Source organism: Dermochelys coriacea, chromosome 4, assembly GCF_009764565.3.
Source record: "Dermochelys coriacea isolate rDerCor1 chromosome 4, rDerCor1.pri.v4, whole genome shotgun sequence".
Taxonomy (NCBI): Eukaryota; Metazoa; Chordata; order Testudines; family Dermochelyidae; genus Dermochelys; species Dermochelys coriacea.
Genome location: NC_050071.1, coordinates 129,507,690 through 129,522,882, shown reverse-complemented (window position 1 = coordinate 129,522,882; position 15,193 = coordinate 129,507,690). Strand labels below are relative to the sequence as shown.

General features: G+C 43.0%; 1 protein-coding gene across 3 annotated transcripts in view; it reads left to right on the top strand.

Annotated features, from left to right (window-relative positions):
- Window positions 1-13,056, top strand: part of UVSSA (UV stimulated scaffold protein A) — a 103,419-nt gene extending 90,363 nt beyond the window's left edge. For all 3 annotated transcript variants that reach the window (XM_038399924.2, XM_043512671.1, XM_038399925.2), the window contains one exon: window positions 12,662-13,056. In XM_038399924.2, coding sequence (XP_038255852.1) covers window positions 12,662-12,755 — 94 coding nt within the window. In that variant the 3' untranslated portion in view covers window positions 12,756-13,056. The remainder of the gene's footprint in view (window positions 1-12,661) is intronic.
- The last annotated feature ends 2,137 nt before the right edge of the window (window positions 13,057-15,193 follow it).

The window sequence follows — 15,193 nt, the reverse complement described above, 5'->3', positions numbered from 1 at the left end:
CAGTAGTTCAACTGGGAAGGGTTGTGCAGGGGACTAAAAAGTCAACTAGGCCCTGATATCATCTGTAAGGCATGGAAGGAGGGTGGTAGGCTACGCACCTATTAGCCATCCCAGGCTGCACAAAGTGGTCAGTAGGCTAGGGTAAATGGTGAAGTTGAGCAGTGATAGAGAAGAAGGTCAAGCTATAGAGTATAAAGGGAAGTAAAAGATTAAAGAAAATGTGTCTCAAATGGTCTTCAATTTCTCTACTAGTCTTATCAAGGAGGGGGAAAAAGTGTGTCACTCCTTTGTTTCTTATGGCAGGCTGACACACTGCTTTGCTGTTGCTCTTTTTTACCTCAGTTAAGAATTGGGCGTTGGGGTCCATTAAATGTGCAGTAAACCGGTTAGTAAAATAAGCAATTAAAGATAATTAAAGCTGTACAGATCTATGCAGTAAACTTAAACCTGTTCCTGTGTCACGCGATAAATAAGAATTTGGTCCAAAGCAGCCAAGGCTGGGAGGAAAGGTTGGTTACTGCTCATCTCCCCTGAACTCTTAGCTGACAAGACACATGCTGGGCATTCAGACACCCAGAATAAAATTACAAGTAGCCTCTGTTAATTCTTACGCACTAGTATTCATCAGGCTCAGTAACTCTCCATTGTAATTGAAATGTCATTATAGTCTGAAAAGTACTTGGTGAAAATAGAGCCTTTCTTAACAGATCTGCCCCTAGCATGTATTCAGAGTTCTAGCTGCTTACTTACCTGACAAAAATAAATTTATTAGCGTTTATTCTTGTTAGCCCTAATAATCCATTGCAGCTATGGGAGAGGAAGCTGGAGCCTACTCTGTTTCATGTATCAACAGAATCATAAGCTGAATATCAGTTAAAGAATCGTTATTAGTAGTCCCAGAGAGAACTCAGGTTGATTTTCAGATCACAGGTTGTGTTTGCAGGGCTGGCAAAAACCTTTAAATTGGACAGCTGGGATCTGAAAATCACCAGCAAAACATGGAACCCCTTGGTATTCTTTTACAGAGTCACTCTTCACAGGTTGAGACTTGGCTGAATTTTCCCCCTAAACTTCACCTTTTAAAATATTACCCTGTGGCTGGTTTATTTTTGAAACTTATAGCTAGTTTCTGCATTCTCACCCAAATTTCCTCCCCCCAGAATCTTTCTTCACTTTTATAGCCCAAGTCCCATCTTCTTGTGCTAGTAGCAGAACAAGCAACATTAAGGGAACTGAAGCATTGTGACCTGTGCTGCTACTGTTCTCATCCCAGCCTCAGGTTCAGGGACATGGGGAGAAGCACCTCTGCTGTGCCAACCTGATGAAAAGGTGATGCAGGAGAGTAGCACACAGCTGGAGCGTTCAGTGCCAACCAGCAAGCAGTGAAGCTGAGCCTCTGTCCCCAGCCCAAATTACTGTATTTGCCCTGTGGGCCTTTGTAGTGCTTCTACGAGGGGAATCTGCTGTCTCTCTCTACTTCTTCCAAAGAAGTGAGAGTTGGAGAGTTTTCATCCCCTCCTGAGAGAGAGGCTTGGGTGGAGATTCACAATATTGTTTCCATTCCTCTCCCATTTCCTCCAACCTGTTGCATTCAGGCAGTCACTGCTGTCCTCTGGTGCTCTTGGGGCCACTTTTGCCAACTGCATAGGAAACTGTCTGGATGAGGGAGTATGGGCTGGCACATTTCTCTTTAAAGAGAGCAAATTAGTCAGAGATGCCAAAATAAGTAATGTGTGCATGGATGTATATATGTGTATATGTATATATCTGCACATATATATTTAAAGATTGGTCATTTGTATATGACCAATGGTGGTCATTATCACCTTCACTTACTGTCTGCATCTACTGCTCTCACTCAAGCTAGGTTAACTCGAAGGAAGTTAACTTGAGTGTCAGTAACTTGAGCTAACATTACATTGAAGACATGCCCACAAACAAGGGAGTTCTCTCTGCTGTCATAGACTTCCAATGGAAGGCTGCATTCCAACATCCTGAATTACAGATCTGTTTACTTAGTTTTAGACTTGTTTAAGGAGGAATCAGACCTTTGTCTTTTTTTACAGAGATTATTCTCTTGTGAGGCATTCTGATATTGTGATGATGGGTACTATATAAGAACTTGGTGAGAGAAACTTCAGCATGTTTCAAACAGGGTAGCAGTTGTATGTGCCTAGAAACTTTCAGACCCTGATTGGTGTGACCAATGCAAGTGAAACAGAGTAACCAAGTTGTTAATTCAAGAGTACCACAAAACCACTGATCCCAGACTGTGTTAGTTAAATACCCTGAACATCAGACTGTGTTAGTTAAATACCATCCAAGGGACAGCATTTGTTTTAAAATTCTGCATTTTCCCTTGTTCGATGCAATGGGTATAATAACTTTAAAAAAAAAATCCACATTGCTTTTCTGGCTTTTGGTCAAAAAATGGCACATTTTCTGTGAGATTCTCATATTATCTGGTCTTCGCCTGAGGAGTCAATAAGCCATAAAGTTCTGCTAATCAGAATTTCACATCAGCCTTTACAAAATAAATTTAAAAAGCTGCTTTTAGTTTACTATGCTTCGTGCTAATGATTTTGAGTGTGTGTTTGTGCCAGGCGTGGGGAATCAAACCTGTCATGTTTTAATAGGTTTCATGGTTTGCAACACTAAACAAGATGATAACCTTGGCTCTTTATAACAACTCCAAATTACTTGAAATGTACAGGTGATAAACCCAAGCTCTAGTCTGCCAATAAAGTTAAGTGAAATTGCACACAGATCGTCAGAGTGGGATCTCATTTCATTTACAGTATCGCACAACACAGTGGTGCTAATGTAAAACCTACATGACATGAAAGTGTCAAGGCCACTGTGCAGTGCTAAAGACTCACTTTTCTCCTGCCAATTAGATAATATTTGAAGTGCAAAACCATGATCCCATTTTTCTTATTCTGGCAAGAACAGAGCTACACTCCTTGTTAACTTTGCTGGTAAAGTTTTTGTTAAAGGGACGCTACTTTCAAGGTGTTTATTTCAGAATATTGATGTCTGTTACAACTGCTGCTGAGAAGATCTTTACCCTGTCCATTTAAAAGCAGTATTAAGAAGTTTCTTCTGTTTTCAGAGGTTTCAAAATGGTTTTCAGAGTGAAGCAGTTAGTTACACAGGGGCAATTAAAGTGTGTCTCATGGTGCTCAGCCACCATGGAGATAGTTTTGGTATAAACACCCAGATAGAACAGAATAATACAAAGATGTGACCTTGCAAAATGTTGGGTGCCCTTTATTCATTGAGTTCAATGAGCAGCTTGGAGACCACGCCCTGGTTCTACAACACATCCTGCAGTCACCCTCACCTTTCATTATTATTTGTATTACCATAGTACTAGGAGCCCTAGTCATGGTTTTGAGATGCATCCGATGAAGTGAGCTGTAGCTCACGAAAGCTTATGCTCTAATAAATTTGTTAGTCTCTAAGGTGCCACAAGTACTCCTTTTCTTTTTGCGAATACAGACTAACACGGCTGCTACTCTGAAGTCTGGAAAGAGTACGTATCCTAGCACGCAGTATGTGACTGTGATGGTTCTCAAGGCACCTAGGACTGCAAATCACCTTGTTACCTCCTGCCTCCAGAGTGAGGAAGTCTTTCTTGTAGCTGTGTATCAGCTCCCTAATACCACCAGTCTTTCAGTCGCTCAAGCACTCTTCTCTGGTTTTTGCCAGCCCTAACTTCGCTTTGCAGGTCACAATAGGTGTATGCCATTCCCTGAGTCCCTTTGAATCATTCCCCTGTGATATCCAGCCCTCACTGGCTACTCACAGGTTTCAGAGTAGCAGCCGTGCTAGCCTGTATTCGCCAAAAGAAAAGGAGGACTTGTGGCACCTTAGAGACTAACACATTTATTTGAGCGTAAGCTTTCGTGAGCTACAGCTCACTTCAGAAGGTGCCACAAGTACTCCTTTTGGCTACTCACAGAAATCCCAGATCCTCTGTATCCAGAGGTGCAGTGTCCCTGGTTTACCAGTTTTACCTTGTGCAACTGCTTCTGTAAACTGCATAGCACTTGAGGACACCTGATAAAATAAATGTAGGTTTATTTTAAAAAGAACAGAGATTTAACTAGAGACAGGAGAGAGTGGGGGAGAAGGAGACTGCTTGTGCACAGCAGGCACCACTCCAGGCATGAAACATTGGTCCTGGCCACCAGCAGTCACTAAAGATCCCATTCTACTTCTTGCAAGTATAGGGGTGTTAGCTCTACTGTCCTGATGTGGACAATTATCCATCCTGCCTACTTGAATTTACCTTGCTAGATATGCTTCGAGTGCTTGCACATGTCCATTCACTGTGGCTGGGTGTGCATACCACGTGCACAGTTGTTGGAGAACTCTTTTCCCTCAGAGGTACCCATCAGGGTGGTCTGAGTGCCCTTTGTCCCCACACGCCACTGTGTGCTGGTAGAAGAGGGTGGATCTGCCCCCAGCCCATTCAGTTCCTTCTTGCTCCCATTGATGGCTGTCTAAGCAATCTCAGACTTGTCATAAGTGCTTCTCTCACTCCTATCATATATTATTGTTGTTAGGAATTCGTTAAGTTGAAGTTAGTTTTAGCAATATATTTTAGTCTTAGGTCTTTTTGGAAGTTTTTCATCTTTTGATACTGGGATTCGTACCAGAACGATGCCACACTCACCAGATTTTAAGTCCTGCAGGACTTGTGCTAAACCTATGCCAGTCAATGACAAGTGTTTGGGAGAATCCCACATAAGTGACAAATGTCACATTTGTAAAGGATTTAATTCCCATTCAAAGAAAGTAGCGAGCCTCAAGTATTTACTCATGCAGTACTTCACCCATCATCAGACTCATCTCACTTGGAGAGCACCCCAACTACATCAGCTTCGGTATGGAGTGCACTGGAGATGTCTTCAGCTCCTTCGTCCATTCTTTAAGCTTGGTATCTCACTTGGGTGTGTTCGTGCCAAAGCCAAATAAAGGCAGAGCCTCTACGACACATTTTGTCAAGAGTCACTCGCTGGAGCATTCTTCAGCTAAAAAGGGATCGCTGCCTCCGGAGTCTGTGTGAGGTCTGTTGAGGATGCCCCTGAATATCTCTGTGGCAGAGCCATCAGTCATTGGCACTCCCAACCATCCGCAAGGGACTTGCTTAACCTCACAATATCAGTATCCCTGGAAGTACAAAAAGGTTTACAATCAGTAGCGATGCCTACAGCGCCTGCATCAGGGATGCACAGTACCGTTATCTGCCAAGCTTCTATAAAGGCCAGTGCAATCGAAAGGCAAGCCTCCAATGATATCCCCAGTACTGCCATCTCCAGGTTTTGGCGACTTATCCTCAAGTCCCAGCTGGTTCTGCCCCCCTCCCCCACTGTTGTCAGACATTTCGAATTCTTTCTTTTGAAACTCAGATACATTCATCTGTGCCCCATCCAAGACAGAGGGCATACCTTCCATCAGAGACTTGGGGACCATGGGTCATGCAACAGTTGCAGCACTGACCTTCCCTTAAGGGGCAATGGTCCAGTCAAGGATGGGTCCCTTGCCATTCTGGACACTGGGCCTCACTCCTCCCACTAGGGCCTCCCGACAACCATCTTATTCCTTGTCATCAAGAGCAATCCAGTGACATTGGCAGTGAGAGCACCATCCTCTGCAACCTGGTACTGATCTCAGTACCGAGAAGCCAGAAGTCACTCAGTTGGCTTCCCCACCACAAGTCATGGAGTAGCCCCTACGTCAGAATCCTGTGGTGTCCTCTTCCTTGTTGTCAAACAAGGCTATTGACGTGGCAAGCAATTCTCCACTGCCAGAGGACCCCACTTCTCATCAGGATCTATTGAGAAGGGGAGCCTCTGTTCTTGACATTCAGGCAGAGCAGGTACATGAAAGCTCTCACAAGATGGTGGACGTTCTGGTACTGGCAGCTTCTGCCACTGTGGCTCTACTGATTAGCAAAGCCATTGTGGAGCCACATAAGGCTGCCCAGCAGATACCATTCTCCTTATTCTTCTCCCCCCGCCCCCCAGCAAAGCAAAAGGAAGTACTATGTCCCTGCTAAGAGATATGAGCATCTGTACTCTCATCCTTCCCCAAGTTCCTTGGGAGTGGCAGCTGCTAACAAACAGGAGAGACAAGGACATCAAGCATCGACACCAAAAGGCAAAGATTTGAAGAGGCTGGATTTGATTGGATGCAAATTTTATTCTACAGGGAGTCTGCAACTTAGAATTGCAAACTGTCAGGCACTCCTGAGCCATTATGACTTCACTCTCTGGGATAACATTGTAAAATTTAAACACAAGTTACCAGAGGACTGTAGGCAGGAATTTGTAGTAGTGGCAGGATAAAGGCAAGCTAGTCGCCAGAACTGCTTTCCAGAATAGTTTGGAGGGCACAGACACAATGGCTCGTACCATGGCATCAGCCATTTCTGTGAGATATTTATGGTTACAGTCATTTAGGCTCCCCGCAGAAGTTGAGCAGACCATCCTGGACTTCCCTTTCAGAGGTCCCTCTTTTTTTCAGATAAGACTGACGATAGGCTCTATAGCTTAAAAGATTCCAGGACAGCATTAATATCTTTTGGAATCTGTACTTTGACAGAGAAAACAGTTTCCTCCTCAACTTCCCATGCAGACACCAGGGTTTTACTGCCCAGTCTCAAGATCTGCTGAAAAAAAAGGGAAGGAGTTATAGGTGACGACGACATCCACTGTCCTTCTCTTCAGCATCAGTGGGCACATCCTGTCCAGCCACCTCCTCCAGTAGACCTTCCGATGTGTTGATGGAGAGCAGCATACCAGTTACCATAGTTCTGTTACCTGTTTTTGTTTGCAAATCGCTTTTCCCACTTCCTACGTTCTTTGGCCCATGTAACATCAGATCAGTGGGTCTGCACTGTAACATGTAACATCAGCATAGTAGAACTGGGATATTCCTGCCAGTTCATTTCTATCCCTCTTTCCCATCCTCCTTCCCCAGGCCTCTTCAGGGACCACTCACTGCACTGTCCAACAGGAGGTCCAGTTGCTTCTTCAGGCAGGGGTCATAGAGAAAGTCTTGTTGGGCCTCAGTGAGAGAGGTTTCTGTTCCCACAAGTTTTTTACCCCCAAAGCAAAAGGAGGTCTCAGGCCTATTTTAGATCTGAGAGTACTGAACAAATTCCCGAAGAACCTACATGGTTACTCTAGCATCGATTATTCCCTTCCTGGAACAGGGGAACTGGTACTCTTGCCTTCAACTTAAAGGACACTTACTTCCATGTTGCAATATGACACAACCATCAGAAGCTTCTCAGCATTGTGGCAAATGGGTTGTATTATCAATTCATGATGCTCCCATTTGGTATCTCAGCTGCTGCATGGTTTTGCACAATGTGTGGCTGTGGTACAAAAATCAGGAGTCCATGTCTTTCCACATCTGGATGACTGGTTGATCAGAGGTTGGTCCGAGGCTCAGGTATTATCCCGTGTATCCACTATCCTGTCCACATTCAATCCACCATTTATGCTCCTAGTAAATTGGGACAAGTCAATTCTAAAACTGGTACAGATGATAGATACACAAGGCCATGTGTATCTATGTGGCTGAACACACCAGGCTGCATCTCAGAAAGTTGCAGACATGACTGGTGTCTGTGTATGACACAAGTTGCCATCTGGACAGGGTGGTTCGAGTGCCAGTGTCAGTTTTTTTGTCTCTGGATTAGTGGGTGGACCCTCTGAAAGTCTCAGTGGAGGTCCTTTTTATCCCCCTGCTGCCAATCCTTACTCTAGACACGGACACATCAGGCCTGGTATGGGAGACTTATATGGGGTCCCTGCAGACTCAAGGTTTCTGGTCATCTCAAGATCTAATAGGTCTTATAAATGCCAGGTAGTTAAGAGCTGTACAACTAGTCTGTTCTGCTTTTCTCCCACTTATAGTAGGAAAGCACTCGTTAAAATTAACAATCAACTCTGCAGCTATGTTTTACAGAGACAGGGAGGAGCACAGTCAACCCAGTTATTCCAAAAAGCAATTCAGCTCTGTGACTTTTGCATAACCAATTCAGTTAATCTCAGGGCTGTTTACCTTCCATGAAAGCAGAACATATTAGTAGATCATCTGAGCAGGACCTTCTTCAATCAAAAGTGGGCTTTATACTCTGGCATCACCAGATCCATCTTCCAACTCTGGGGGACTCCCCAGGTGGACTTGTGTGCAACAAAGCCCAACAGAAAATGCCATCCATTTTGTTCCTGGGGAGGTCTCAGCCCAGGCTCATTGACAGATGCTAACCTGGAAGGACCCCCTCCTGTACACCTTCCCTCCTATTTCCTTGCTGTCCAGAATCTTGTTCAAAGTCAAAAAAGACCACTCTTGTGTCATTCTTATAGCACTAGTATGGCTCCAACAATGCTGGTACATGACATAAGAATAGAAGACTGGCCATACTGGATCAGACCAATGGTCCATCTAGCCCAGTATCCCGTCTTCTGACAGTGGACAATGCCAGGTGCTTCAGAGGGAATGAACAGAACAGGCAATCGTTGAGTGATCCATCCCCTGTCATCCACTCCAAGCTTCTGGCAAACAGAGGCTAGGGACTATCAGAGCATGGTGTTCCATCCCTGACCATTCTGCTTAATAGCCGTTGGTGGACCTATTCTCCATTAACTTATCTACTTCTTATTTTAACCCTGTTATATTTTTGGCCTTCATAACATTCTGTGGCAAAGATTTCCAGAGGTTGACTGTGCCTTGTGTGAAGAAGTACTTCCTTTTGTTTGTTTTAAACCTGCTGCCTATTAATTTCATTTGGTGACCCCTAGTTCTTGCGTTATGAGAAAGAATAAATAACATTTCCTTATTCACTTTCTCCTCACTAGTGAAGACTTTTGTGACAAAGTTCCTCCTCTACCTTGGTGGGTCTTGCACTTATTGGCGGATTTGCTCACCTCGGAGATTCACGGCAGCCCTCAGTTTGGCTGTTTTTGTGAACCCACCGTCCAAGTCAACTTTTCCTGTGTCTGACCAGGAGTTGGAAGGTTTGGGGGGAACCCGGGCCCGCCCTCTATTCCAGGTTCCAGCCCAGGGCCCTGTAGAATGCAGCTGTCTAGAGTGCCTCCTGGAACAGTTGTGCAACAGCTACAACTCCCTGGGCTACTTCCCCATGGCCTCCTCCCAACACCTTCTTTATCCTCACCATAGGACCTTCCTCCTGGTGTCTGATAATGCTTGTACTCCTCAGTCCTCCAACAGTCCATGTTCTCACAGCTCCTAGTGCCACTTTCTCCCAGCTCCTCACACATGTCACAAACTGAAGTGAGCTCCTTTTTAAACCTAGGTGCCCTGATTAGCCTGTCTTAATTGATTCTAGCAGCTTCTTGATTGGCTGCAGGTGTTCTAATCAGCCTATCTGTCTTAATTGTTTCCAGAAGGTTCCTGATTATTCTGGAACCTTCCCTGTTACCCTACCCAGGGAAAAGGGACCCTTTAACCTAGGGCTAACATATCTCCCTTCTGTCACTCTCCTGTAGCCATCTGGCCCGACCCTGTCACACTTTATAGATCTCTTATCATATCCCCACCCTTAGTCAGCTCTCTTTTCTGAGCTGAAAAATCAGTCTTTTTAATTCCTTCTCATACAGAAGCTGTTCCATTCCCCTGATCATTTTTGACCCCACTGACCTTGTTAATTAAGCCTCTGCTGTCTCTCCCGCTGGATCCAGATGTGATTTCTCAGGACCATGGCCACCTGCTCCGTCCCATCCAACAAGCTCTACACATAATGGGCCAACCAGTTTACACTCAGAGAATCTCATCCTGTATCTCTTCATTCATTCATTCTGCTACAGTAGCATTCATTTATGCTACTGATAGGCTAATATAACCCCAACGGATAGAGTATTGACACGTTATACTAGAGCACAGGCAACTTCAGCAGCTTTCTTGGAGCAAGTGTTGATCATAGACATTTGTAAAGCATCAACTTGGTTATCAGTGCACACTTTTGCTTCTCATTATGCCATTTCCCATCAGTTCAAGGACAATGCCAGTTTCGGACGGTTTGCTGTTCAGGTAGACTCTGACTCCCACCTCCATGTTTATCTTCCTGTTTGTCACCTATAGTGGAATGGACACATACAAGCACTTGAAGAAAAAACTGTTACCTACCTTTCTGCAACTGGTTTTGGTTTTTTTTGAGATGTGTTACACATGTCCATTCCACGACCCTCCATCCTCTCACTATTGGAGTTTATCCAGTATGAAGGAACTGAGGGGGTCGGGGCAGCTCTGTCCTTTCATACCAGCACACAGTGGTGTATGGCAACAGAGCTGCCTCAACTGGTGCTGCGGAGGGAAAAAGTTCTCTCTCTCACACACACACTCACACACACATATTCTGAAATGGACACGTGCAACGCATCTCGAAGAACAACAGTTACAGAAAGGTAGATGTGACCGGTTGGACCCCCCCTTCCGGGGTGCCACCTGATGTATCGGGGTCCCACTGAGCCTGTCTCACTTCAAAGGTTTGTCTACCAAGGATGGTGCTGTAATGAGGGTAGAATGTACAACCATTAAACTGAAAGACTTTAATTTGTTTATTCCTGTTAATAAAGCCACTGTTGAATTTAAACTATTTGTATTGTTGCAGCTAATTTAGTTAACATGACAGATTTGTTCTGCCTCATCAGTGCAGTGCTCAGAGGTCTAATTAGTGATTAATCATACCCCACTCCATTCTACCAGTCTGGGCTCCCTCACCCTGTCCTGCTGTGTGCGCACACACAGATAGGGACACACCCAGCTGTAGAATCACACAGAGTCTGCAATCAGCTCTGTGTAGCAGGACTCAGCTCAGGGAATTGCCCAGCACTCTGGTGCACACACCCTCTGGAGTGTAAACCCAAAATTATATTGTCTTATGCTGTGTAGAGATCTATTACAACGTAAGCTCATGAAATTCGCTTCCTCCCTCAATGTGTAGGAAGATATGCACAGCTTTTTGCCCCCCACCCAGTTATGAATTGCACAAACTGGATTTTAGAATAAACAAAAACAAGTTTATTAAGTATAAAAGATAATTTTAAGTGATTATAAGGGATAGCAAACAGAACAAAGCACATTACTGAGCAAATAAAACAAAACATGCAAACTAAGCTTGATACACTAAAGAATACGGACTACAAATAATAAATTCTCACCCTAAATGTTGTTTTAAGCAGGTTGCAGAATTTCTTTGTGGACAGACAGCTCTTGTTTGCAGCTTAAAACTCCAGGTATATCCTTCACGGGCCAGAGGCCATTCCCAGACCGGGCTCAGGCCCGCCTTCCCTTCCCCCCCCCCCCCCCAAGTTTAGTTCCTTTGTTTCTTCAGGTGTTTTCAGCAGTCTCCCTTCTCAGGCAGGGAGGAAGTGGAGAAGAACCAAGATTAACTCACTCTCCAGCCTTAAATACAATTTACATATGGTGGGATTCCTTTGTTTCCTAGCTTGACCCCCACCCCATTTCAGTGGCAAAATATCAGAAGTCCAAAATGCTGTCCAGTACCAGGTGACATGATCACCTGACCCTGCAGTGTCAAAGCAGCAGCCCAGGAAACTTCTCAGGCCCATCCAGGCTGTTTGCATACTGTCTGGTGGACGTTCCCCAGGTGAAAACACAGTTGTAATTATTACATAGTCAATATTTCTAGCTTCAGAACCAGAAATTATACATGCATATAAATTGGATAATCACATTCAGTAAATCATAACCTTTCCAATGATACCTCACATGACCTATCTTGCATAAAACATATCTTAGTTACGCCATATTCATATCATAACAATATTTCTGTGAAGAATATGGGGCATAATGTCACAGTTGGTAACCATTTATTTACAAGGTATTTTCCTCCACTTTCTTTTAAGGTATTGTAGTGTTTGTGGGAGTTAAATAGCTGCCATATTCCATCCTAAAAATGGGATGGGGGAGGAGTGAAGAAATTCCTTTTCTTTACATAGTAGTAAAACATTTGGGGAACCTTTGAAAGGAAGTTGCAATAAAGTGTGTCTTTTTAATTGAAAAGCAAGCCCTTTAAAAGGCATCTCTAAATAAGATATTCACCTAGTTTTGAGTTCTGGTATTGTAGAGTAAATGTTCTTTTGATAAGAAAAACTACTCTAAGAAATTTCTTTATGATAAAACTTCTTGATTCTGCATTGCATAGTCTCTCCCTTTTCTAAAAGCATATTCTCTAGAATTTCAAAGGTGGGATTTTGCAGAAGTGCCTTCGAAGCACAAGCGTGAATGAAAACTAATGAGACTTGTGCCCCTGAGCCATTTAAGTGCTTTTGAAAATCTCACTTCAAAGGTTTGTCTACCAAGGATGGTGCTGTAATGAGGGTAGAATGTACAACCATTAAACTGAAAGACTTTAATTTGTTTATTCCTGTTAACAAAGCCACTGTTGAATTTAAACTATTTGTATTGTTGCAGCTAATTTAGTTAACATGACAGATTTGTTCTGCCTCATCAGTGCAGTGCTCAGAGGTCTGATTAGTGATTAATCATACCCCACTCCATTTTTTTGCTAACATTAATAAACATTTCCCATGACTCTACATATAGAATCAACTTAGCTGTTAACTTGTTTTCATCCACCTCTTGCTTTTTCTTACAGAGAGGCCATGAAACGGGTGGTGAAAGCAATGAATCGAATGGACCGGAAGAAGCATGAGAAATTTGCAAACCAGTTTAACTATGCATTGAATTAAGTTGCAAGAAAACAGAGAACCAAAGAGGAGAATTAACAAGACTGCAGCTGTACAAAGCATTTCTCAAAAGCCTTTATATTCAACTAAAATATTGTACTCTACATTTTTACTGGGGCTATTTTTTAATTAGTGTCAACTTCTAGTAACTTATTAATATTTGATGATGAACATGAATTTTAGCAAAGATGTGGCTGTACATAATTGAATGCATTTAACAATTTGATGATTAGTTGGAATTTACATTAAATGGAACAAGCTTGATGGCTTGTACTTATTCTAATTAAAATGCTCAGATATTTTCCTTTCCTAGTGGACTGATACAATTTTTACACTTTGGTGTCAACAAAAGAGGCTGTTTAAAGTTTGCTGTGACTGGATCCTGCCTTCAGCAAGGATTTCTCCTAAGCTCTTGAGCCTGGTCTGAACTCAAAAAGTTTACCATTTAAGCACCATTCCGCCTCTAGAATGCCTGTAAAAATGCCATCCCCACATACAAAAGGATTCCAAACAGTTTACATGCATTCAGAAACCAATGGGATGAGACTTACTTTCAACAGGTCTAAGAATCACTTCAGTCTGAATAGTTTTAGTACCAATGTGAAGTTGCTGAAATAACTCAGTCCTCCTAGTATCATCCCAGAGTGCATCTGTGGCCTTTTCAGATCTTCCAGACTCACTGCTTCTGGGAGTTGTGCCACGAACTGTGGGATAGGTACCCAGAATGCATTGCAGTTGAAATGATTTAGAAGAGTACTACTATGGAGCAAAAGTGTGAGGGTTTTTAAAGTGATTCTGCAGGGCTAGTTTGAAAGCAGTGAATTGCTTGTGCTTAAACAAAGTCTGTCCAACCACTTCATTTCTGTAGGATAGAAATGGAGTTCACCTGTCTGATGGGCACTTTACCTGCCATGGCTTCATCTCAAGCAGGGTGAATGGAGCATTGAACACAAGGCTTCAAGGTCGGGGATGAAGTGCTGAGCAAGTCAGGGAGGGAGGGAGGGAGGGAGGGATGTGACGTTTAAAGTTGTATTTTCATGGGTACTACATATGAGTTTTTGATAAAATACTGAATCAGAATTGTTTCTCCTGCTCTGAATAGCATTGGCTTAGTCTGCTCTTGCCTGTTTCAGGTGCTCTTCGAAGTATTAAAAGAATTAAAAATCTTCAGTCTAGCTATAGACCAGATCTGAAAATAGCTAATTTACAACTTTGGCAAATACATATCTTGACATGTGCAAGCACCACTTGGAAAGCAGTTAATACTGAATCTTGGTAGTTTATCTTGAAGTGGTTTGCAGCTTGGGAGACTTTTCCTTTTTCTCTGTGGTACAAGTACAAGTTAGAAGCTAACTAAATCACAACTAAAGTTCCAGATATTTCATTGGGATTTTGGAACCTCTAAGGCCTTGACTACACTAGGAAATAATGTTGTCAGTTAGCCCAGCTGACTAGCCAATGAATGCAATTTAACTGTAAGCATAGACAAGAACAAATTATGATCAACACTGGATTAGTTGAATCAACCACTTAAATGTTTCATCTGCTGGCATAAGCAAAGTCCTGTGTTTGAATGCTATCTAGGTGATTAGATGCTGAGTGATTGTCGTAGAGCAGGAAAAAATGGTCGAGTGGTTAGGGCACTGGCTTAGGATATGGGAAATAAGAGTTCAGGTCCCTGCTCTGCCATGGCCCTCCTTCATGATGTTGGGAAAGTCATTGTCTCAGTTCACCATCTGTAAAATAGGGATGTAATGGATCCCTATCTCATAGGGAGTGTTTTGAGGATAAAAGTTTTTGAAATGCATGGAGAACTACTGTTCCTTTTGTGGGTCCTTAAAGGAAGAACACACGGAAACTACTGAAGCAAGCATCACCATCATAGCTGCCCCGGCTATCCTCAATGGATGTCCTGACTAGACCGGGCCAGATAGAGGGGCCTGGATGACATCACATATCTACAAGCTCTAGGTGAATCCCAAGCACTAACTGGGATGAAAGGGGATTGGACTTTAACAACAACAGCTCCAGCCCATCTCAGGTAACTTATCTTTCCCTCAAAAGGACAGTTATTACCATCTAAGAGACTATCAAACAAAGGAGGCTTCCTTCTAAAAACTTTCCACATAAAGGGAAAGGGAACAAGGAACAATGTTAAAATGAAAGCCTTATTTAAAACTTAACATTTCAAATTCTGTAACTGTTTTCCCTTGTCTTTATTTTTTATTAAAGATGTAAAGGATTTTTAATGTTGTGTCTGCCATGGTAGTCAGGCTGAGGTCTCCGTATATCCAACCCAGGAGATTGTTTTACTCTGTTCAATGTTGGACAGTGATTGGGTTATGTTAACACCTTTGGTCCATTTATCTCAAATAAATTAGTACAACAGAATTTTTAGGAAGGGGATAAAAAATAAGACAGAGCCATAATGTAAATCCATG